This window comes from Microcaecilia unicolor, chromosome 2 (assembly GCF_901765095.1).
Source record: "Microcaecilia unicolor chromosome 2, aMicUni1.1, whole genome shotgun sequence".
NCBI classification, from domain to species: Eukaryota; Metazoa; Chordata; class Amphibia; order Gymnophiona; family Siphonopidae; genus Microcaecilia; species Microcaecilia unicolor.
Window position 1 is genome coordinate 404038562 of NC_044032.1, and position 25373 is coordinate 404063934.

Below are 25373 nucleotides of genomic sequence, written 5' to 3' on the forward strand. Positions count from 1 at the left end.
CTCCCCAAGTTGTTGTATTTCTTTGCAGCACTCCCTATAGCTCTGCCAGATACATTTTTTAGGACTGTACATCGTGGAGAATTTCAATATATCTGGAAGCATAAGCCACCGAGGGTGCCGAGATCAGTGATGTTCCAATTTAAGGGGACGGGTGGTGTGGCAGTCCTAAATTTTAAATATTATATAATGACAACTAAAATATTTGGTGGCCTGGCAGAGACATGCATAAGAGATGGGTACAGATGGAGCAGAGAGCAATGGGGGAGATGCCTCTGGCCTGGGTTCCTTGGCTATTTTGGGGAGACATTCGGGAGATGTGTAATTGAGTTAATCCCATTATGGCCTTGTCATTAGGATGTAGTATGTACAAGGCAGCACTTTTTCCAGGGGAGGTCCTATTTTTAAGCTACTCCCATTAGGTTGGCGGAGGGTTTTCAATCAGGACAGACTCACGATATGCCTAATGGGCTGGTTTAGGATTGACACAGTTGGGCCATTTAGTTGATGAAGGGGCTGTAGTCCCCTTCTCTGAGTTGGAAGAGAAATATGGGTTGACCATGAGTGATTTTTATCACTACAGACAAGTTTCTTATTTTGTACGCCGAAGAGCTCTTCAGGTTCTTAGTCAGAACACTGCTCTATTGGAAGGGCCTATGATGGGGTGGAGTGGTGGGGAGTATATCTTCAGATTTTACCGAGCTATACTCCAACAGGATGCTCCTCCAATCAAATTGTTCAGGGTTGGGAATGGGTGTTAGGGTGTGCTTAAATTATGAAGGAGTGGGAGGGAATATTTAAAAGGTTACTCAAAGTTTCGATTGCGAGCAACATGATGGAAAATGGTTATAAAATGCTGTAAATGCGATACCTCACTCCAGATCGTTTGCAATACATTTATCCATCTTCCTCAGGTCAATGTTGGCATAATTGTGGACTTCAGGGCACTTTTCTCCATATTTAGTGGGATTGCCCCCAAGCCCAGAAGGATTGGATCATAGTTTTGGGGCTGATTCAAGAAATATTGAGAAAACGCTGCAGGTAAACATGGGCTGTAGTCTCTTGCATATTAAGCCACCAGAGCTGCTGATGGATTGGAAATTGACTTTTAATGTTATTGAAGGCTGGTCGTCTGTCTCTGGCAGTGGCCTGGAAACAAGCTCATATTCCCAAGCGTCAACATTTGGTATCTAAAGTGGACTTTGTGTGCTGTATGAAGCAGCTCATGTATTACGCTGGAATAAAATTCCTGCTTTTGCTAAGGTCTGGGACCCATTCATATGGTGGAGAGCTGATGTGGCAGTATGGAGCCCTGTGCTAGGGCTTTGCCTTGAAGTATGAGGGTAGGAGGGGAACGAGTTGTACTAGGGCAGAGCATTTGGGTCTTGCCTTGGGTTCTAGTTTGTATTGTACTAAAGGGTTATGGTATGACTTCAGCAGGTGTTGGCAAGATTGTTTCTTGATTTATTTTATTTGTTGTGCACTTTGATCTTACTATTATATATATATATATATATATATAGATAGATAGATAGATAGATAGATAGATAGATAGATAGATAGATAGATAGATAGATATACAGTGGTGGAAATAAGTATTTGATCCCTTGCTGATTTTGTAAGTTTGCCCACTGACAAAGACATGAGCAGCCCATAATTGAAGGGTAGGTTATTGGTAACAGTGAGAGATAGCACATCACAAATTAAATCCGGAAAATCACATTGTGGAAAGTATATGAATTTATTTGCATTCTGCAGAGGGAAATAAGTATTTGATCCCCCACCAACCAGTAAGAGATCTGGCCCCTACAGACCAGGTAGATGCTCCAAATCAACTCGTTACCTGCATGACAGACAGCTGTCGGCAATGGTCACCTGTATGAAAGACACCTGTCCACAGACTCAGTGAATCAGTCAGACTCTAACCTCTACAAAATGGCCAAGAGCAAGGAGCTGTCTAAGGATGTCAGGGACAAGATCATACACCTGCACAAGGCTGGAATGGGCTACAAAACCATCAGTAAGACGCTGGGCGAGAAGGAGACAACTGTTGGTGCCATAGTAAGAAAATGGAAGTAGTACAAAATGACTGTCAATCGACAAAGATCTGGGGCTCCACGCAAAATCTCACCTCGTGGGGTATCCTTGATCACGAGGAAGGTTAGAAATCAGCCTACAACTACAAGGGGGGAACTTGTCAATGATCTCAAGGCAGCTGGGACCACTGTCACCACGAAAACCATTGGTAACACATTACGACATAACGGATTGCAATCCTGCAGTGCCCGCAAGGTCCCCCTGCTCCGGAAGGCACATGTGACGGCCCGTCTGAAGTTTGCCAGTGAACACCTGGATGATGCCGAGAGTGATTGGGAGAAGGTGCTGTGGTCAGATGAGAAAAAAATTGAGCTCTTTGGCATGAACTCAACTCGCCGTGTTTGGAGGAAGAGAAATGCTGCCTATGACCCAAAGAACACCGTCCCCACTGTCAAGCATGGAGGTGGAAATGTTATGTTTTGGGGGTGTTTCTCTGCTAAGGGCACAGGACTACTTCACCGCATCAATGGGAGAATGGATGGGGCCATGTACCGTACAATTCTGAGTGACAACCTCCTTCCCTCCGCCAGGGCCTTAAAAATGGGTCGTGGCTGGGTCTTCCAGCACGACAATGACCCAAAACATACAGCCAAGGCAACAAAGGAGTGGCTCAGGAAGAAGCACATTAGGGTCATGGAGTGGCCTAGCCAGTCACCAGACCTTAATCCCATTGAAAACTTATGGAGGGAGCTGAAGCTGCGAGTTGCCAAGCGACAGCCCAGAACTCTTAATGATTTAGAGATGATCTGCAAAGAGGAGTGGACCAAAATTCCTCCTGACATGTGTGCAAACCTCATCATCAACTACAGAAGACGTCTGACCGCTGTGCTTGCCAACAAGGGTTTTGCCACCAAGTATTAGGTCTTGTTTGCCAGAGGGATTAAATACTTATTTCCCTCTGCAGAATGCAAATAAATTCATATACTTTCCACAATGTGATTTTCCGGATTTAATTTGTGATGTGCTATCTCTCACTGTTACCAATAACCTACCCTTCAATTATGGGCTGCTCATGTCTTTGTCAGTGGGCAAACTTACAAAATCAGCAAGGGATCAAATACTTATTTCCACCACTGTATAAATATATAGATATATATATAAAGGGACCTGACAAACATGTTTTTGGCATAAAACCTACATCAAGGGTCTGTATAAATGTATATATGTGTAACACTAACTGCATAAATAAAAACAAATTAAAATAAAATTAGTCCCACAAAATTTACTTCCTATAAGAACTATAGTATTAAATATAACAAAATAGTGACAATTAAAATATTACATTAATAAATGTGGGGAGGTAGCTCAACTAAACTTATCGCATGACATCACATCTATAAGTGGTAAATCAGAGAAAGAAGTGAGAGATACCCTTAACTGTCACTATTGTACTGCTCCCAAATTTCAATTTTACAAGTGTCAAGTCAATGCAATAGCATGTAAAAACAAACCTACAGGTCTAGATCTGATTCAGATAAACCCATAAGTTAACTTACTAAAAACGCAATAATACAAATAATGCAGATGAAGATAACATCCTTGCAGCAAGCATAGGCCATGGTGACCTTATTTATAGATTAGAGTAAATAAATTCTAAAGCATATCATCTGCAGAGCAAGCAGAATCCTAATGTATAAAAGAAAAGCATATATTGTTAGCATATATTGTTAAAGTGTATATAAATTCTAGATCAGAGTTTCAAATATAGATCACAGTATTTAGAATAAGTACTAGTGTCAATATTAAAAAACAAAAGAACATACAAAATTGTGTAAAGCATTAGTCATTTACCAGAAATACTCCATAATAGGACCATGTTAATTAGTGAAACTGAATTTCAAATAAAAATAAATCAAAAACAAGATATACATATGAAAGCTTCTTGATATGTTTTGTCAAACTAAACAGAGAATCTTGAAAAGCTATAAACTCACAAATATGTGACAAACAACATATACTGCTGAGTGCTGCAGATGCGGAGTGAACAGTTCTCAGTAATGGCACACAAGCCATCAAAATAAGGCCATAATAAAAACTACCTTCAATGGGTAACAGATGAAAATGTCAAAGCACGAAACAAGGCACCACGTTTTTTTTTTTAATGTTTAATAATTTTTATTGATGACATCGCACAAACAGGCAATAATACAATCTTCTAATCTCAGTACAATGTGTATATCAGTAACCACCTTGAGTCAGATCTACACTTGTCTATGCATCATCACATTTAACATTTTCCAGAACTACCCATCCCCTTCCCTTCCTAACTTATTAGCAAAATATAATGTCTTTGCGTAGAAGTACATCTTAACCTTGAAATTTGCACAAGCAATAAATCGTATTGCCCATGTGACAGTCCCCCCCCTACCCCCCTCCCCTTCCCCTTGTGAGCTGCTTAGATGTTCAAGATATAGCTGCGACCTCTGGAAGGCAAGGTCAGCCACAACGGTTCCCATTGCATGCGAAATTTCTCACCCGATTCAGTATCCAGGTAGTGGACCCCGCATCTCTCAAGTTTCATCTGATAATGTAACTGTGTTCTCCAGTAGACCAATGGAGGCTTCGAGTCGGACAGCCAAAACTTCAAAATGGTGGAGATCCCATATAGTGTCGCCAAACACACAAAACGCTTGAACCCCTGGGGTGGCAATCCCGAAAATTTATATTTATAAAACAATAGGAGGGGATCGCAGACCACGGTGCACCCCCACATTTGTTGTAATGTCTGAGTGATCTCACCCCAGAATTCCATTACTAAGGGGCACAGCCAAAACATATGACCAATACTAGCCTCCCCTCTGCCACACCTAGGACAGGTCCCATCACAGGACTCTATCATACGTGCAGCCCTCTTAGGAGGTATATATGTTCTTAATAAAAATCTTTTTTTTTTTTTTAAAAAGCTAAATCATTTTTAACTAAGGTGTGCTAATAGATTTAGCACACAAGATGGCCATTATATTCTCATGGGCATCTTATTTAGTGAGCGCTAATCATTAGCGCACCTTAGTAAAAGGACCCCTACAAAAAGCTGACCACCAATTGTAAAAAAAAAAATGCCCAAAACATGTTCACTTATATTTACCATAACTGCAATTACTGAAGTTGGAACTTCATTTGTAAGGTGATGCGTGTGGGGAAAAAAGAACCCTAATTATAGCTACATCATGCAAGGTTCCACGTTAAAAGTTACGGACCAAGAAAGGGATCTGGGTGTCGTCGTTGATAATACCCTGAAACCTTCTGCTCAGTGTGCTGCTGCGCCTAAGAAAGCAAACAGAATGTTGGGTATTATTAGGAAAGGTATGGAAAACAGGTGTGAGGATGTCATAATGCCGTTGTATCGCTCCATGGTGCGACCGCACCTTGAGTATTGTGTTCAATTCTGGTCGCCGCATCTCAAGAAAGATATAGTAGAATTGGAAAAGGTGCAGCGAAGGGCGACGAAAATGATAGCGGGGATGGGACGACTTCCCTATGAAGAAAGACTAAGGAGGCTAGGGCTTTTCAGCTTTGAGAAGAGACGGCTGAGGGGAGACATGATAGAGGTATATAAAATAATGAGTGGAGTGGAACAGGTGGATGTGAAGCTTCTGTTCACGCTTTCCAAAAATATTAGGACTAGGGGGCATGCGATGAAACTACAGTGTAGTAAATTTAAAACAAATAGGAGAAAATATTTCTTCACCCAACGCGTAATTAAACTCTGGAATTCGTTGCCAGAGAACGTAGTGAAGGCAGTTAGCTTGGCAGAGTTTAAAAAGGGGTTGGACGTTTTTCTAAAGGACGTCCATAGACCGCTACTAAATGGATTTGGGAAAAATCCACAATTTCGGGAGTTAACATCTATAAAATGTTTGTACGTTTGGGTAGCTTGCCAGGTGCCCTTGACCTGGATTGGCCTGTCAGGGACAGGATGCTGGGCTCGATGGACCTTTGGTGTTTTCCCAGTATAGCATTACTTATATACTTATATATCACATATCATGATAAACATTTTAAATGTGAATAACTAAAGCAGTGGGATCTTTTATTTCTCTACACATGAAAAGCAAATGAACAATGACTAGAGTCAAAGTAGAACCCCTACAGGATGAGTGCATGCCAATCAAAGTGCAGCATTACAACTAATCTCAGTTGATGCACTGAACTAATATAGAAAATAGTGTCAACTCCTAGAAATAAAATATGTAAAAATATAAAACATTTTTGGAATATATATTACTATATAGGTGTGTACCATCCAAAAAAGTGCATAGAACAAGTATATTTCTCCTAAAAATACTATTAATGCTCCAGAGTGTACAGAATTAAAATCTTTCTAAATTGCACACAACAGTGTTTATGAATATTATGACATACCTCAAAATGTGTATAATCCCCCTCTAAAGGGGGAAATAATTTTCATACATTTCCCCCCCACCCACACACAGTGTGCAATATTTATCAGAAAGCACCACAAAAAAACTCATACATTCTGAATTTCTAAATTATCTTACAGAAAAATCAGTCATGTATAAGAAGGAAAATAAATAAAAAATGCTTGACACATTCATAAGTTGATACAAGTCTGAAGAGAATTCTTTCATTGAACCTGCACAGTTCGAAACATTAGCAGACAAGAATACTCAAATGCATATGTGGCTAGTTAAGGGCTAGCAATTTTGCAGGAAGACAGTAGAGCGATTTCCCTCTTTATATATTTACAGTTTCTGTACAAAACAAAAATAAAACTACTCCTTCCCCAATACCATCAATTACTAGTTGGTCACTAAATTTCCACACACATATATAGGGTTAAGGGAGACAACAGCAGTAGGCTGATGAATTACAGTGGTGGAAATAAGTATTTGATCCCTTGCTGATTTTGTAAGTTTGCCCACTGACAAAGACATGAGCAGCCCATAATTGAAGGGTAGGTTATTGGTAACAGTGAGAGATAGCACATCACAAATTAAATCCGGAAAATCACATTGTGGAAAGTATATGAATTTATTTGCATTCTGCAGAGGGAAATAAGTATTTGATCCCCCACCAACCAGTAAGAGATCTGGCCCCTACAGACCAGGTAGATGCTCCAAATCAACTCGTTACCTGCATGACAGACAGCTGTTGGCAATGGTCACCTGTATGAAAGACACCTGTCCACAGACTCAGTGAATCAGTCAGACTCTAACCTCTACAAAATGGCCAAGAGCAAGGAGCTGTCTAAGGATGTCAGGGACAAGATCATACACCTGCACAAGGCTGGAATGGGCTACAAAATCATCAGTAAGACGCTGGGCGAGAAGGAGACAACTGTTGGTGCCATAGTAAGAAAATGGAAGAAGTACAAAATGACTGTCAATCGACAAAGATCTGGGGCTCCACGCAAAATCTCACCTCGTGGGGTATCCTTGATCATGAGGAAGGTTAGAAATCAGCCTACAACTACAAGGGGGGAACTTGTCAATGATCTCAAGGCAGCTGGGACCACTGTCACCACGAAAACCATTGGTAACACATTACGACATAACGGATTGCAATCCTGCAGTGCCCGCAAGGTCCCCCTGCTCCGGAAGGCACATGTGACGGCCCGTCTGAAGTTTGCCAGTGAACACCTGGATGATGCCGAGAGTGATTGGGAGAAGGTGCTGTGGTCAGATGAGACAAAAATTGAGCTCTTTGGCATGAACTCAACTCGCCGTGTTTGGAGGAAGAGAAATGCTGCCTATGACCCAAAGAACACCGTCCCCACTGTCAAGCATGGAGGTGGAAATGTTATGTTTTGGGGGTGTTTCTCTGCTAAGGGCACAGGACTACTTCACCGCATCAATGGGAGAATGGATGGGGCCATGTACCGTACAATTCTGAGTGACAACCTCCTTCCCTCCGCCAGGGCCTTAAAAATGGGTCGTGGCTGGGTCTTCCAGCACGACAATGACCCAAAACATACAGCCAAGGCAACAAAGGAGTGGCTCAGGAAGAAGCACATTAGGGTCATGGAGTGGCCTAGCCAGTCACCAGACCTTAATCCCATTGAAAACTTATGGAGGGAGCTGAAGCTGCGAGTTGCCAAGCGACAGCCCAGAACTCTTAATGATTTAGAGATGATCTGCAAAGAGGAGTGGACCAAAATTCCTCCTGACACGTGTGCAAACCTCATCATCAACTACAGAAGACGTCTGACCGCTGTGCTTGCCAACAAGGGTTTTGCCACCAAGTATTAGGTCTTGTTTGCCAGAGGGATTAAATACTTATTTCCCTCTGCAGAATGCAAATAAATTCATATACTTTCCACAATGTGATTTTCCGGATTTAATTTGTGATGTGCTATCTCTCACTGTTACCAATAACCTACCCTTCAATTATGGGCTGCTCATGTCTTTGTCAGTGGGCAAACTTACAAAATCAGCAAGGGATCAAATACTTATTTCCACCACTGTATGTATGTGAGAACTTTCTCTTCCCAAATCTCACCAAGGGCCCCGTTTACTAAGCAGCGCTAGAGGCACATTAGTGCTTTTAGCATGCGTTAACCACTAGTGCGCGCTGTGTAGGTGCCCACAATATGGATGCCTACACAGCGTGCGCTAATTTTGTGCACGTGCTAAAAACGCTAGTGCACCTTAGTAAACAGGGCCCCAAGTATGTTCACATGGGGGTTCTTTTGCCAAGCCACGCTAAAAAGTGGCTGGCGCTGGTGTCAGCATGTGGGTTTTCTGTGCACTGAGCCACTTTTAGCATGGGAGCCCTTACCACCACCTATTTAAGGAAGCGGTAATGTGCCCCCATTACCCAATTATCGCAGACACACCTCTCCCAACCATGGGCACATCTCCTGTACAAGAAAATAAAATATATTTTCTAGTGTGGGATTAGCGCATGCTGAGCGGGAAACTACTGTGGGATGCCTAAGTGCACCCTGTGGTAGTGCTCTTTAAGCATGCAGAAGGCCCACATTAGGCCTATCGTGCCTTAGTAAAAGGGCTCCGTGGTGACCCCACTGTATAAAATCTATACCTCACCTCAGTTAAGTGACCACTACAATTCAAGCTTGACAGGAAGAAAAATTCATATAGACTGTACATCACCCAAGAAAAAGATATGTACCCTGAGCTTAATGGTAGCAATAATACTGACAATGCAGATGAAGATAACATTCTTAAGGCAGAGACAGGTCATGGTGGCCTTATTTATGGAATCTCTGCAGCAGGATATAAATCAAAGATAAATACCTAATCCTCAGGGATTCCCCTCCCCCCCATTAAATGGGACCCCATGCTATGTTTAAGCTATCAAGAGATTACACAATCTGCAAAAAAAAAAAAAAAAATCTGCCACAGAAAAGCTGCAAAAAAATTACAGATGAAAATTTAATATCCCTACATTTAAAAACAAAAGAAAAATACTAAGTGCAAAACAAAGAAAAAAAAAAACACTCTTTGGCATTAACAGAAGTAAAAGAGAAAGGTATCTACATGGGAGCACAAGAAGAACCAATGCAGAGAGAGAGAGAGACCTGGAATCAATACTAGAAGACAGACTGATGCAGAGGAAGAGAGAGGCCATCTAGAAAGAAAATGTAGAAAGTAGCCAGAGCAATCAAAGGGGATAACAGGTGCAATACCAGTGAGAAATAAGGGTTTAACAGAATAGAAAGACTAAAAGGCCAGGAAGCCAAATGAGGAGGAAAGACAGGACAGAGACCCTAAAATGAGTAGTAGTAGTGTAGTAGTGGGTAGCTGAGCTCCTAGAATAAATAGTGATGGACGGATATGATGGATTCCAGGAGAGAAAAAAAAAAAAAAGACTACATAATTAGACTAACACTTAAAGGAATGATTGGAACATTGTGGGAGTTTTGCAGAAGTCTTACCACCCGATCAGCACTGCAAAACAGTTCCCTAATGTTCAGCTCTAATGGCATGCAAATTTAGGCACAATGTCAATGCTGAACATTAGGGAGCTGTTTCCAGTTCTGCAGGAGAACTGTACCTGGGAATGAACTCAAGGCATAATCCTCCCTGCAGAAGAGATTTGACAGGTCCGGGCGTTTCTCTCAGACCTGTCAAGCTTAACAGGCAGACCCTCCCCCCCGCATCCTGCCAAATACAAGGTCTTGGAGATCCAGTAGACCCCCCTCACCAAACACAAGGGGGCCTTGAGGTCCAGTGGCCACCCCCTACCAAAAATATCTTGGTGGTCCAGTGGGACCTCCAACAGGCCCTATGAGACCTCCTCCCCCAAAGGCTAGCCCTGGTGGTCTAGTGGTGGGGTCCCCCACCACAACCCCCTCCCACTCGTACCGTGAAGTTGGAGGAGGGACTAGCACTCCCTCCCTCCTCTGCGGGCACCACCTCAAAATGGCGATGTACTGGGTGGGTCTTAAAGGCATGAGGGGAGGGGGAGCGGGACCATACCACACTACTAGACCACCAGGGCTAGCCTTGGTGGGGGGAAGGGGTCTGAAGACCACTGGACCACCAGAAATATCTTGGCTGGTCTCCCCCATTCTCCTCTGCTCAGCAAACCCTATCACCTCCAAGCTGGCGTAGTGTTTACCATGGGAGCAGTATCCTTGTTTGGCACCCTGCCTCTGAGCTTTAGGGAGGAATGCAAGAGACCCTCTTTTGCATACAATTAGCAGTCAGAACCAGCGAGCTCGTTAGCTCTAATCAGTGGGCGCTGGCAAACGCAGGCGCTAATGGCCTCTTAGCACTCCCATTTGATTTTCAGCATCAGGTCCAAAGTAAGGTGAATAAGACCACAGTCTGAATAAGAGGACCATCTAATGACATGGTAAATCATATGTGAAAACAGTCAGGGCAAACTAGGTTCTAGGCCCAGGGCACAAATGGTTAGGAAAAGCAGTCTCAGATATACTAATGCGGTGTCTCCCAAGGCAGCTTTATGCCTCATAAGTTGACTGTTTGCAGAAAGGAGAACCAGGCGTGGGGTGGCAGGAGGTAGAAACAAGTGTCACCACTGCCTGTCAAAGTTTGTCTATTTTCTCCATCCCCTGTGCAACATTCTACAGTAAGTAGGAGCTGGCACGTAGCACTTCTTACTTGATGTTTCTTCCTCTCCTGGTCTTCTTCTGCAGTCAAACATAACCCCATTTGTTAGTGTTTTAAACAGGATTGTGGCGTCAAGGAGTTGGAAACATTTTGAGTGGAGTCGGTAAAAACGTACCAGACTTCAGCTTCAAAATAAAAACATATGGTAAATTTATCATTTTATACTTACATATACATATGTTATAGAAATGATTTATAGTAGTAGTAGTATATGTTAACCTGGATCTAAAGTTATATTTACCAGTACTTGAGATCCAGAACAAAAAATGTAAAGCTTAAGTCGGACTTGGAGTCAAGAGTAGAAAAATAGAGAAGTAGGAGTCGAAGGTTTGGCGTACTGACTCCACAACCCTGGTTTTAAAATGCATTTGTATAACAGGCAGAGGGGGCACAATATGCTTGTTTGCCTAGGCCCACCAAAAGATTAATCCTGTCCTAAATCCTGTATCGTGAAAATAATTGAGTATTCAACCAATAAGACCAGAGAAAAAGGAGGGAAAAAACCCTCAAGAGGGGGGTGGGGGAGGGAGGGATGTCTGGAAGAAAAAGTAAAATCATTGTGTGCAAGTGTCATTGATAAATAGAGTACCCCAATGGGTTGAGGATGCCCAAAACAACATAAAACATTCAAAACCTCAAGCTGAACTATGCTGCACTAAAAGCAAATCTTTAATTCATATTTTGCAATGAGAAATTCAAAGTATCAGCAAAGCACAAAAGAAGAGGAAAGAAAAGAGATATACCAAAATAAATTACTTAGACAGAAGCCAAGGCAATTCGACAAGGAATTAGGGAAGATTACCATCCTCATTGGTTTAAGAGGCATACAGTGTTGTACAAGTAAAACATCAACTAAGCTGAAAAACTCTGGAGCAGCTTTTAAGATCCTGTAAACCATAAGAAAAGCAGAATGACTAACCCAGCACAGAAGGTACTGGAAAAGCTATCAGAGCTACAGAACAGCCTGAACTATAAACTGGAAGCTCAACATAATTAGAACAGGCAACTACATATTTTTGGCTCAAACATTTAACATTGCAAAAATCTATTGTTTAGCCAGTTAAAATTAGCACAATGGTGAACATGAACACATCTCCTTTCAAAAGGAGACAACTAACATTTCCCAAAATTGACCCCCAACTTGTTCACCTACAATTTACAAGTTGCTCACCACAATGGATGCATGCAAACAGAATATGACCAAAGATTATAGTATGGTAATGAGAAGCATATGGCACCAAAGACCAGCTGATGCTGAACAAAGTTATGATTAGCTGTAAGAAAATTGCAGTATAGCATGGTTGTAAGAAAGCATTTGATGCCTTTCCACACGCTTTGGATAATCAACTACCTCGTAATGCACCAAGTGAATCCTAGATTGAGGACATTAAGTTCACCATCAGTTTGGTAATAAAGCTAGCCGACTCTTGGCCCACAAACTTAAACAGGCTAACCGAACGCATATTGCCAATCTCAGGGATGATAGTGGTGTGGTACACTCAGACCCCGCGCTCAGCTGCTGTTCCTTTTTAGACAGTACTATGAAGGGCTTTACAACCCAGAGGTATATCCCTCAGAGGATTCTCTCTCTACATACCTTGATAATGTTGATTTTCCTAGGCTAACAGAGGGAGCCCAACAGACATGATCTCGACCCATAGATCTTGATGAGATTCTTCAAGCGATTCATATGTTGGACCCTAGTAAGGCCCCAATGACTTCACCAATAAATTCTATAAGACCTTTGGTAGGCTACTGGCTCCATTATTTCTGCAGGTATTCAATTCCTTTGATGAGGGCCACTCACTCCCAGAGACCTGACTAATAGAACAGTCCCGTCTAAACCTGGTAAACACCCTCAACTATGCCGTTCTTATCGACCTATCTCCCCTGTTGGGAGTTAATTATAAAATCCTCCCGCTTACAACATCTCCCGCTTCTGATCCACGAAGATCAGGCCGGCTTTATTCAGGATCGGCAAACCTTTGATAACATACGTCGAAGCCCTCCATCTAATACATATGGCTCATGCTTCTAACACCCCTTTTTGCCTGTTGTTGCTTGACGCCGAGAAGGCATTTGATAGGGTGCTTTGGCCGTTCCTCCTTGCTGTTTTAGACAAGACTGACATCTCTGGTAGATTGAGTCAATGGCCAATGCTCTCGTCCTTTTTGTTTCGAGGCACACAACATGGCTGTGCTCTGTCTCTCCTGCTTTTTGCCTTAGTCATTGAACCTTTAGCCATTAATATTCGCGCGCACCCAGATATCAAGGGCCTCTGAATCTCGGATTCTCCTGCATGCTGATGATACCCTTCTTACCTTGGTGGAGCCGAATACTTCTTTTCCAGTGGTGTTGGCTATGCTGCAGTAGTACGGTGCGGTCTCAGGCTTTAAGATTAATCTACTACATAAGTCAGAGGCCCTTGATATAGGTCTCTCCAGCCAGCAGGTGGCCTTGTTGCAATCTCACTTCCCATTCTGCTGGGCTTTACGACATATACGTTTACCTGGGGATACGCTTCACTTGCAGTCTAGAGGAACTGTATGGGGCAAATTTTCCACCAAGGTTCGCGATTTGTTTTTGGAATTGGAATGGTGAGAGGGATTGACAATTTCCTGGCTCGGGGGCATTAATGCGGTCAAAATGATCTTGCTTCCCAAAATATTATATCTTTTTATGGCACTCCCTATCTCTCTACCTGATAAATTTTTCCGAGACATACAGTGAAGGGATTTTTTCATTCATCTGGAAGGAAAGGTCACCACGGGTGCAGAGTGAGGTGATGTACCAAATGCGAATGCAGGGTGGGATGGGAGGCCCTTCCTTCCTTTTATATTACCAAGTGGCACACACCTTAGAATTCTGGCTGATTGGATCCTGGGTGCCTATAGTCCCCTAAGGCATGGAAATCCCTGGAGCAAAGGTGGATAGAACCTTACCCTTTGACAGCAGTACCCTGGCTTCCACATAGACTTCTAAAGGAACTTACCTGGAGGGCTCCACCTCTGCTTCAGTGGCCCCCCTCCATTTGGAGTAAGATCCGAGATAAAGTTTTCCCTGAGCATACATACTTCATACATAAGTTCATTCGCTTTGCTCCACAATTTGTTCCAGGGACTCTAGACTTCTGCTATTGTTCTTGGGAGGGTTTGGGCCTTTGTGAACTTGGCCAGAAATGGGAGGAGGGAGAACTGCTCTCGTTTGATGAGATATGCGAGGACTATGGACTCCCTCCCTCCAATGCTTTTCAATACTATCAACTTTGAGACTATTTCACAAAGAGCGAGGGGGGATTTGAGTTTGGCAGAGATCTCCCTTGAGCGAGCGTTGGCCAATGGAGTCTCCAGGATCTATAGAGCTCTCATCATACCGCCAACCCATTTGGTATTATTTGTCGAGGTGGGAGAAGGTATTGGGTACATCTTATGAATATGCACAATGGGATAAGGTAATTAAATCCTTACTTGAAGGTATCTAAATCTCATGCTTTAGTGGAAAATGGATATAAAATACTTTGTTGGCACTATACCCCCCAACGTTTAGCTAAGATGTTTAATTTGGGGTCAGCTCAGTGCTAGCATCAATGTGGGATGGAAGGGGACATGTTTCACATTTGGTGGTCCTGCCCTCATGCCCAGGTGTTCTGGATTACGGTTTTGAAACTTATCTTTAGTTTAACTAAGGTTTCTTATCCAATGAAGATGAACTATTCTCTCTTGCACTTCAGACCCTGAGTGCAGAAGCCTTCACCGCTTGGCCACACAAATGTTAGTGGCGAGCAAACTTGTCTTAGCAGCTGCATGGAGACATCCCACTCTACCAGGCCTTCAGGTGATTTTGCGCAAATTGGACAATATAGATCTGATGTCTAAAATAACAGCTTTACGAACAGGACGCATATTACCTTACCATAAGATCTGGGATCCTTGTGTACAGTGGGCCTCGCATCCTGACTCTTCTTTGCTGACAGAGAGGGGAAGGGTTCCCCTAATGGAGTCTGGTTTATACTTGTAATGCTATATGACTCTGCTCTTTGGTTGTCGTCTCTAAAATAATAATAAAATAAAAGACCCTCCAGGGCCTTAGTGGTATAGGAAGGTAATTCCTCCTTATGGAAAACCTGCACTGCAGTAGGATCATCAGCATCATTAACCAGTTCAACCTTCTCCAAAGGCTCAGACACCACAGACAGGGAAGCAGCAGAAAGCCCACCTCCTGAGGGAGATAGAGAAGGTGGAGACAGGGTATCTGGCTCAGCTAGAGCCTCCATGTGCCTCTTCTTGGAGGAAGTATCCCCTTGCAGGAATGGAGATGAACTCTCAGAGGTAGAAGGCTGATGGGCCCATTTCATCAGGTATGCTGGTAGATAACTCAAGTCTCTAGTGATTTTCAAGCTTTTTCATCTCACAGCACACTTACAAGGCACAAAAATTGTCAAGGCACATCACTGGAATCTAACCCATACCTGCAGTCTCTGCTAAGATCCGTTCCATCCCTGCAATTAATCTCTTCCATCCCCACCCATACCTATAACCTTCAGAAGTAGTTATTTAATTATGCTACTGAAACACATTAGAGCACCAATATACCTGCTACTGGGAAACTGGAGCAGGACAGACTATTACACATTCCTACAAAGACTCCATATACCAGCAGAGATACCGGACTCTACATGTCGTGCAACACCAGAAAAATAGAAAGAAATGAACGTCCTCCTGTACATGCAAAATAAAGCCGAAAGATGTAAATTCTCAATACCAGCATAATTCAATCACTAACTGAAAATAAAATCATTTTTCCTACCTTTGTGGTCTGGTGATTTTATTATTTCAATCATCTAGTTCCTAATCTTTGGTTCTGCTTTCCTCTGAGCTCTTAACTCTGTTTCCAGGGCGTCCTTTCCATTTGCAATTTATTTTCTCACCTCCTGCCTTATTTTTCGCACTGATCTTTAACATTCAGCTTTCATCAATTTCTCTGTCTCCTTCTCAGTCTATCATATTTTCCTCTTCCCTTCATGTGCAGCATGTCTCCTCTCTTTCTTTTATATTCAGCCTGTCTCCCGTCTTCCCTTCCCTTTGTGCAGCATTTCTCCTCTCTTCCCTGTATGTAGCATGTCTTCCCTCTTTCCTTCCCTATATATGCAACATTTCACTCATTTTCCACTGTGGTACTTCTCTCCTCCCCCGAAGTCCAGCACCTCTTTCCCTCTCCACCAATTCATTGGATCTCTCTTCCCTTACTGAAACCCCTGACCAACACCTTGCCACAACCCCCCATGCAGCACCACCCTCTCTCCTTGCTCCTCATGTAGAACCTCTCTCCCTCCTTGACCCCTTGTGTCAAAGTCTTCAAAATTATTTTCCAGGTTTGCTTTTCCATTTCTTCTCTTTTCTCTTCTCTTCTTTCCCTTCTCTATATGTGTCGGTCACTGATCTGTCTTTTGCCCCCACTTTTCTCTTCTCTGCCTTTATATATTTACCTATTTGACTTTACCCTAATTCTGCCTTTATATTCACCTCTTTGATTTTACCCTAATTCGCTCCCTCACCCTCTTTTTAGTCTCCTTTTTACCTCTCATCTGCCTACCTTCCCCTTGATCCTTTAGTGTCTCTGCCTAGTCCTCCCTTTCATAGTAACATAGTGGATGACAGCAGATCAAGACCTGAACAGTCCATCCAGTCTGCTCAATATCCTCTGTGCATTCCCCCTTAACCCTCACCTACATTTCACTGCTTCTCATCCCCTCATCAGTTCCAGCTCCATCCCTGTCTCTCCATTCTTCCCTTGCCTCCATGCTAGGTTTTTAATTTCTCTCTACCCCACTCATATTGCCTTTCTTTCACCACCTTATTAACCCCATTTCCATCCCCATTCAACCCTTTCAGAAACCCATTATCCACTTCCTCCAATACACCTCCTCAGGACCCCCATCCATTTTCAATGCCTCTCATCCTCTTCTCCAGTCTACCAGGTCATTTACATTATGTCTCAGCCTTCCCCCCACAGTTCATCCCCTCTCTCTTACCCCTCCCCCATTTCACACCCTCACTCATTCTTCCCAAACCATCAACACATCTTCACTATTACCAATTATGCCAGATCCTCACTATCCCCTCAAATGTCTCTCCATCTCTCCCATCCAGAGTCCCCCCCCCCCCCCCCCCCCCCCCCCCCCCCCCCCAAAAAAAAAACAACACTCAACTCAATCCCAATTTCCCGGTCACCTTCTACTCCGATTCCCATCTTCTGCTCTTTCCAGGATCTCCAGTCCATTTGACATTTCTTCTCTCTCCATGTCCATCATCATTCCTTCTGTGTCCTGTCCTCTCTAGCACCTGTCCACTGTGTACCCCACCCTCCCCCTTTCTCCTTGCCCCTTCGTTCCCCTCATCCAAGGGGTAGGCATCTCTCGATTTTTCTCTTTCCATCTTTGGGTCCAGCAACTTTCCCACTCTTCCCTCTGCTCACGTCCTCCCCCCCCCCACAGCATTTCTCTCATTCTTTCCCTCCATTAACTCCAGCCTCTCTCCCACTCTCTCACTACTTTATCCAATCTCTCATCTCCAGGTCACGGCCCCCTTCCCCAGCATCTCTCATTCTCCCTGCCTCGTGGTCAGGTATCTGTTTCCTGCCCACCCTGTACTGCTCTGCTCAGCTAACGGGCAACATTTTTCTCCTCTGTCCCCCTAAGTTCAGGCATCTTCCACCCAACACATGCCCCCCCCCCCCCCCCCCCCCCCCCCCCCGGAGCCAGCATCTTCCATACTTGTCCTCTCTCCTCTCAGGCACCTTCCACCCATGCCTGAACCCCCTCCCCAAACCAGCATCTTTCTCCCTTGCCCCCTCCCCGAACCAGCATCTTCCACCTGTGCTCCTCCCCCCCCCCCCCCCCCCCCCAAGGTCAAGCAACTATCTTTAATGCCTTTCCTCCTCTCCCCGATGCTCTTCCAACCTTCTCATTCAGTACCAGCAGCACCGGCAATCCAGGCAGGCTTCTTTCTGAAGCTTTTTTCTGCAGCTCCTGATCTACACTGTCAGAGGAGGTGGGAGCAGCAGGAAGAAAGCTTCCAGGATTGGCTTGCCTTGATCACTGACGCTGCTGGTAATGAATGATAATGCTGGAAGAGCGTTGGGGAGAGGAGGAAAGCAATAAAAAGCTGGCGGACCTCAGTAGAAGGGGGGGGGGGTGGGGGCAGGTGAAAGATACCAGTTTGGGCAGGGGGCATGCAGTGCGGGTGAAAAATGCAGAATATCTCTGTAGAGGGGATCCTCGTGGGATCCCTGCGGCACACCTGGGAAGCAGCCGTGGCACACCAGTTGAAAAATGGTGCTCTAGATTCACCTGCTGCTGACAAGGAATAAAAAAAAATATAAACATAAGACAAACACAAAAATATCCATACAATCTCATAACATTCAGAGTGATTTTATGAAATTCAGAGTAAGCCACAGAGATAATATTGCTAAATACCAACACTGACATTTCAAGCAGATCAATATTCTTCTAGCTGAACCAACTGTGACCTGCTGAGCAAAAAGGTACCAAAAGTGGGGTATGTGACTTATTTATAACCACAAGATAGAGGGATATTAACTGCATAATTCTGCAAATTTCAGCCTCAGGTATGGACTAATTACTTCAAAATATGAGACATGCTTATCAATTAAATAAAAAATTAACCCAGAAATCACATACCCTTGCAATTTTTAGGTTGTAGAACATAGAAAAAAAAAATCAAAGCTGTGAAAAAAAAATTGCATAGTCTCATTCTATGACCCTATACTACATATAAAACTTTTAAAAATGAAAGTTGCCCAAATTTACCCAGACTTCTGTTATTTGTAACCCCACTTTTGCAAACGTTTGGTTCAGCAGGTAACATACTTGAATGAAGCAGATTCCATTGGTTCAAAACAGCAGTTTCATCAGAGACATAAGGATGATACTGAAGTTCCGGGGTATAGGAGACTTTTCTAAGAGTTGTCTGATGTGAAGAAGCCCTTTCATAAAGCATGTGAAGTTACAGTAAAGTGCACACCTAGACGCCTATCAAGTAGGGCATGATAGCCTAAAAAAGCACGAAGATGTACTCTGACAGAGTAAGTTTTGAGGTCTAGATAATATAGATGGTATAGATAATGAAATATACATGTACACAGCTTTGATAGGTTTATTTGATAATCCGCCTAGGGTCAGACTAACCTTGATATGTCATCAGAACAATAAACTGGGCTGTGACTATTTGTAAACACCTGATAGAAAGCCCTCTTTCACCAGGAGTAGGCACACCTGATGGATGGTTCTCTTGCACCTAATAAGATGTGGTTAATAAGTATTGAAGCTCCAGACTGGAGACAAAAAGCTGTTCAAGCTAGTGCTGTAAGAACTAGTGACTTGAAGGAGCCCTCATTCTGAGTGATCAATGGAAAGATTTGGAGCCTGCAAAGAGGTAGAACTGTAAGCTTTTTGAGCAGACTGAACAAGTTCTGATGAGGCCAGTAGGGGGCTAGAAGTATCATGGATCCAGGCCTCTAAGTTGTGCAGCTTCTCTGGTTAAGGGGGGTGGGGGTGGGGAGAGAAGTCTCCAAATGAGTTAGTTTCACACATACAAAAAGACAAATACCCCTAAGAAGATCCAAAGGATGCCAGGAGAAGCTGGGGATGACTATTTCAACACTGGGAGTAGCATAATAAGAAACATCCTGTGGTTTGTCCAGCCTTCCTCTGTGCCCCACTTTCTTGTGTGTCTATTGTCCTCATGGGACAATACTTATGTACTTATGTGTTCAGTTAACCTTTTGGTAACAAAAAACAAGACATAAGTACATAAGTAATGCCACACTGGGAAAAGACCAAGGGTCCATCGAGCCCAGCATCCTGTCCACGACAGCGGCCAATCCAGGCCAAGGGCACCTGGCAAGCTTCCCAAACGTACAAACATTCTATACATGTTATTCCTGGAATTGTGGATTTTTCCCAAGTCCATTTAGTAGTGGTTTATGGACTTGTCCTTTAGGAAACTGTCTAACCCCTTTTTAAAGGCCCCGACAAGGGGCCGTGTTTTGACAGTACAAAACTCTCTGCCTCAGGGGTCACAGAACAACTTTGGAGCTATGACAATACAGATCAAGATGCCTCAAACTTACAAAGTGTACTCGACAACGTAAACACTGACATTCAGGAATAAAATGCCACCAAATGTTTTTCTGTGATCTGAGGCAGGTGGGTTTTGTACCATCGAAACACGGCCCCGTGTCAGGTCTTATTTTTGGTGCCATAATAAAGAGACATTATATTACTCCCAGTAAGGAAGTGGTTCTGACACCTTCTACTGCTCCTGGCATCTCTTAGTTTTGCACATACCATGACAGTGCTAAGTCTCAATCCTAAGCTAGGATTAAGCGGAATATGATCTAAAGCTCTCAAATTTATTAACACTCACTGTGGTACTTGCATCTCACCAAAAGAGACCTTCCTTCTGGAGTTCATAAGAAATAACATATATAGGCAACCTATCCGGGTGTGCTTGAAAATTTGTTTTAATCAAGCCACAATATCTACTCAGACCAGCAGCCTAGGCTAAAAATTACCTGTCTTTTTTTCTTTTAAATATTGCATCTGGAGGTCAAGGGATCTACCTCAAGGGTAACAGCGTGAACTATATCCCAAGGTATCAGGCCTGCATTGAACAATCCTGCTGTACAAGTCCAACCTGCACTACCTGCTGGAGGCAGAGAAGTGCTGACAAACTGTAGGCTACATTATCTCTATACCAGTGATGTCACTGAAAACATTCAGTTCCACTCTCTCTCTCTCCATCTGCTGGTAGGGTGACAACTCACTAGTCTGGATTGGTCTAGCAGAATGTAAAGAAAACTATGGTCCCTTTTATCAAGCAGCGGCAAAAAATTTACACATTTTTTTTTTTAAAGAGGTAGTAAATGACCGTGTGGTACTTAAAAAATTGCCTTGCAGCCATTTACTGCTGGAGCTCTTACTGCCTCCTATTTATGTTTATTCTACACTTGATATACTAGCTTTCTGTAAATACTGTCAAAGCAGTCTACATATACCAGCGGTTCCCAAACTATGCACTGCAGCACCCTGGTGCTCTGCAGCGAACTTGCAGGGGTGTGGTGGCAAATCCTGAACTCCCTCCCCCAGCCACCCGAACCGCTGCTGCTCCCTCATTATCTCTCTTCCCTTCCCCGTGCCCTGTGAGTCCTGCATCTCTCCTTCTCCCTTCCCATTCCTCTCCTCTGGAGCCCCAGGCCCCTGTACCTCTTTGGTAGCGGCGATTGAGACAGTTTCTCACCAGTGTCAGAGTTGCTCTCTTCTCTGGAGAGTCCCGCCTACTTTGATGCAACTTCTTGTTATCCGTGTAAGCGGGACATGCCTGAAGAGACCCCGATGCTGACGGAAAACTCTCTTAATCATCGCCATTGCTGGGGCTATGGAGGAGAGTTGGCGAGAGGGAGAGATGCAGGGCTCACTGGGAGTAGGGAAGAGAGACTTGATTGGAGGAGGAAGGTTGAAAAGGAGATAAGTCAGAGTGTTCAGGGGGTGGGCAGGCCTGGAAGAGACGTGGCACTCAAGTGGGGTAGGGTGGGGCAGGGCAGTATGGGAAGAGGGGAAAAAAGAAGGGAGAAGCTGAATATGGGGAAAGACAAGGACAAAGAAAAGATGCTGGGCAGGGAGGAACACTGGGGGCAGGAAAAAGGGGGAGATGGAGACACAGGGGGGGAAGAGGAGGCCCCCCAGGGCTGCTCCAGGTGAAAGTGAGCAGTAGAAAAAATGAGGAGGAGGGGCAGTAGAGAACTGTGTGTGTGTGGGTGGGGGGGAAGGGGGGAGAGGTGTCACAAAAAATTGCTCGGACACTAAGGGTGCTGTGAACCAAAACAGTTTGGGAACCTCTACTATTTTTGAGGTACTTTTCTGTCCCAAATGAGCCACAAGTTAAGGCAGTAGGTGGTGAAGGCTCTAGTGGTAACCCTATGGTAACTGGGCAGCGCGTGGTGCTGCACAGCCCGATTACCACCAGGCATGCCCACTCCCAACCCACTGGTGCTAGTAAATATTTTCTAGTGCTGGAGCTACCGCCTTACTGTGCGCAAACCTGGCAGTAGCCCTACCACCTCTTTGTAAAATGGCCCCCAAGTTTTTTCTAGACTTTGTAAGAAAAATGTTCCACACTGGTGCCATCAGATAATGTTAGTCACTTCTGGCTGATTTATCTGCTCGTCTGTGAAAAATCCAGTTTCCCTGTACTCTGCCGGAGAAATGAGATGCAATGAAAACTGCTGAAATAATTTATTTTTGAAATGAGAACAGGGTTATTGGTAACACTTTTTTGAGTTGCTTGGCACTTATTACAGTGTTATTACTGTAATAAATAAAAACAAAGCACATTTATTTTTAGTGGGCTAAATACTTTTTTTTGGACTAGCTTTACAGGCGCCAGTACCACCTTCCTTAGGTCAGAGCAGTATGAGCAAAACGTGACAGTATCAGAATACATAAGAAACAAACACATTCCAATGACAGTCTCAAGGGGAACAGTAAGGAGGAGGGGATTAAAACAGGAAGAGATGGATGGGTAATCAGAAGGTGACAAAGAAATATAAATTTATGGTTTATAATATAAGAAATCCAGCTCTTTCACCCCCCACCTTTCTTCTTGAGACTGCCGCTGGAATGCTTTTGTTTTTAAGATGTACTGATGTCATCTTTTGCTTATACTGTTTTGAGCAGTGGAAGAAGGTTCTAGTCTTTAAAAGCTAAAAAAATATATTAACTTAGTCCAATAAAAAAGTTATTTTCCTTTTTGTTTCTCCCCTCCCCCTATTTCTATTAAGTAGACTAACATTGACAACCACATTACTTTATCTACCTATATGCTATGTGAAGGTTTGTTTTTGTGTGTGTGGGTTTTTAAGTTTATAACTCTCCATTGCCTATAGATTTTTATAGCACTACACAGTAGAAACTGGTTTAAGAACTGCAAAAAGATGCTTCTATTCAAATTTAGGCTCATCTTTGCTTCATGCCTTTTCACTACACTGACATGAGCATGCACCTTATTTCATCCTACTTTATTCCTTATGTACATGCCTACTACAGAAAGAAAATGCATAACAATAGGAAGAAATACAGTCCAGAATTCCAAGAATAGACCATTCTGAAACCCCTATGTAAGGTTCATTTATCAAAAGTCCCAATCTAGAGAAGGTATTCAAGAACAGTTGCACTTACGGTACAGGGTGTGCATCATAGTAAGAATTGTTTGTGTTCTCCTGCACAGGCTCAGGAGATGGCTGCCTTTCTTCCCTTTCTTCTTCTACCTCCTCCTCAGATTCTGAGAAAACACAGAAAAATTATGCTTACTATAAGTTGAAGAAAATCTCTTAACAAGATCCATTGAATTCAGCATCTAGTCTTCAACAGTGATCAATCTGAATCACAAGTACCCAGTATCCTGTTTCCAAAAGTGGCCAATCCAGGTCACAAGTACCTGGCAGAAACCCAAATAGCAGCAACATTCCATGCTACCAATCCCAGGGCAAGCAGTGGCTTCCCAATGTCTAGCTCAATAGCAGACTATGGACTTAAACCTTTTTTAAACCCAGATACGCTAACCGCTGTTACCACATTCTCTGACAATGAGTTCCAGAGTTTAGTCACTGATTTTTCATATTTCCTATTTGTTTTAAAATTATTTTAATGTAATTTCATTGAGTATCCCCTAGTCTGTATTAAAAAAAAAATATTGATTCACTTCTAGCTGTTCTACACCACTCAGGATTTTTTTAATATTATAATTTTTTTATTGAAAGTTTTGAAGCAGTAACACAACAGTGTACTGTCAATGGCACAAAATATAACTGCTCATACCCAAATTCTAGCTCAACACAAGTTGCAAGTCCCTCCAGTAACAGCCACAGACAGTGCAAAGAACTCCCTCCCCTCCCCCCTAAATAAACTCCAGGGAACAAATGCGGTGAGCATGGATATAATAGTGAATCACTACTGAAGGTTATGTGCTGGATCCGGACCGCCCAGGTGATGAAAAAAAAAAAAAAAAAAAAAAGATACCAAGAAACAGATATTCAAAAGTTCAATGCCCCCCATATCACTCCCAGGGATCCTCTAGTCAACAGGCAGCAAAAAATCACAAATGGAATCAGAGGTGGGAAAATGTGGGATACAAATGCAATAAATCTACAATACAAAGCCGTATTTTAGTGTGGTCCTCACTCTTACCCCTAAGGTCTTAGAAGTAATGCCTGGAAGGTCTTCAGTGATTTTATCATATACCCTAAGCTCCCCTCAGAGCCATGCACCAGGTGGACAGCTTAGGGCCTCTTGGGTCCTTCCAGGTCCATGCCAATACTCATTTTAGCTGCCCAAACCAGAATATATGTAAGACCCTGTGGAAACTATAATATGTGTAAGACCCTGCGGGGGCCCCTCTTGAGGGGACCAAGACCCAACACACAAGCTACCTTATTCCCAGTCCATTCAGAAATTTGATGTCATACTTGTGCCCAAAATAATTGCACCTTGGGATAATCCCACCACGTATGTTCAAGGGACCCCACCTGTGCACAATTGCGCCAACATTGATCTGTCCCCTCCTCTCCTCCCTTCCCTCCTCTGAGGAGTCCATAAGAACATAAGTAATGCCACACTGGGAAAAGACCAAGGGTCCATTGAGCCCAGCATCCTGTCCATGACAGCGGCCAATCCAGGCCAAGGGCATCTGGCAAGCTTCCCCAACGTACAAACGTTCTATACATGTTATTCCCAAAATTGTGGATTTTTCCCAAGTCCATTTAGAAGTGGTCTATGGATTTGTCCTTTAGGAAACCGTCCAACCCCTTTTTAAACTCTGCTAAGCTAACCATCTTCACCACATTCTCCGGCAACGAATTCCAGAGTTTAATTACGCGTTGGGTGAAGAAACATTTTCTCCAATTTATTTTAAATTTAGTACACTGTAGTTTCATCGCATGCCCCCTAGTCCTAGTATTTTTGGAAAGCGTGAACAGATGCTTCACATCCACCTGTTCCACTCCACTCATTTTATATACCTCTATCATGTCTCCCCTCAGCCGTCTCTTCTTCAAGCTGAAAAGCCCTAGCCTCCTTAGTCTTTCTTCATAGGGAAGTCATCCCATCCCCACTATCATTTTAGTCGCCCTTCGCTGCACCTT

The 25373-nt window shown here is 43.3% G+C and overlaps 1 protein-coding gene across 2 annotated transcripts in view; it reads right to left on the bottom strand.

Annotated features, from left to right (window-relative positions):
- Positions 1-25373, bottom strand: part of G3BP2 (G3BP stress granule assembly factor 2) — a 111395-nt gene that overhangs the window by 28928 nt on the left and 57094 nt on the right. For both annotated transcript variants that reach the window (XM_030190657.1, XM_030190656.1), the window contains exon 6: positions 23413-23515. In XM_030190657.1, the coding sequence (XP_030046517.1) occupies positions 23413-23515 (103 nt within the window). The remainder of the gene's footprint in view (positions 1-23412; positions 23516-25373) is intronic.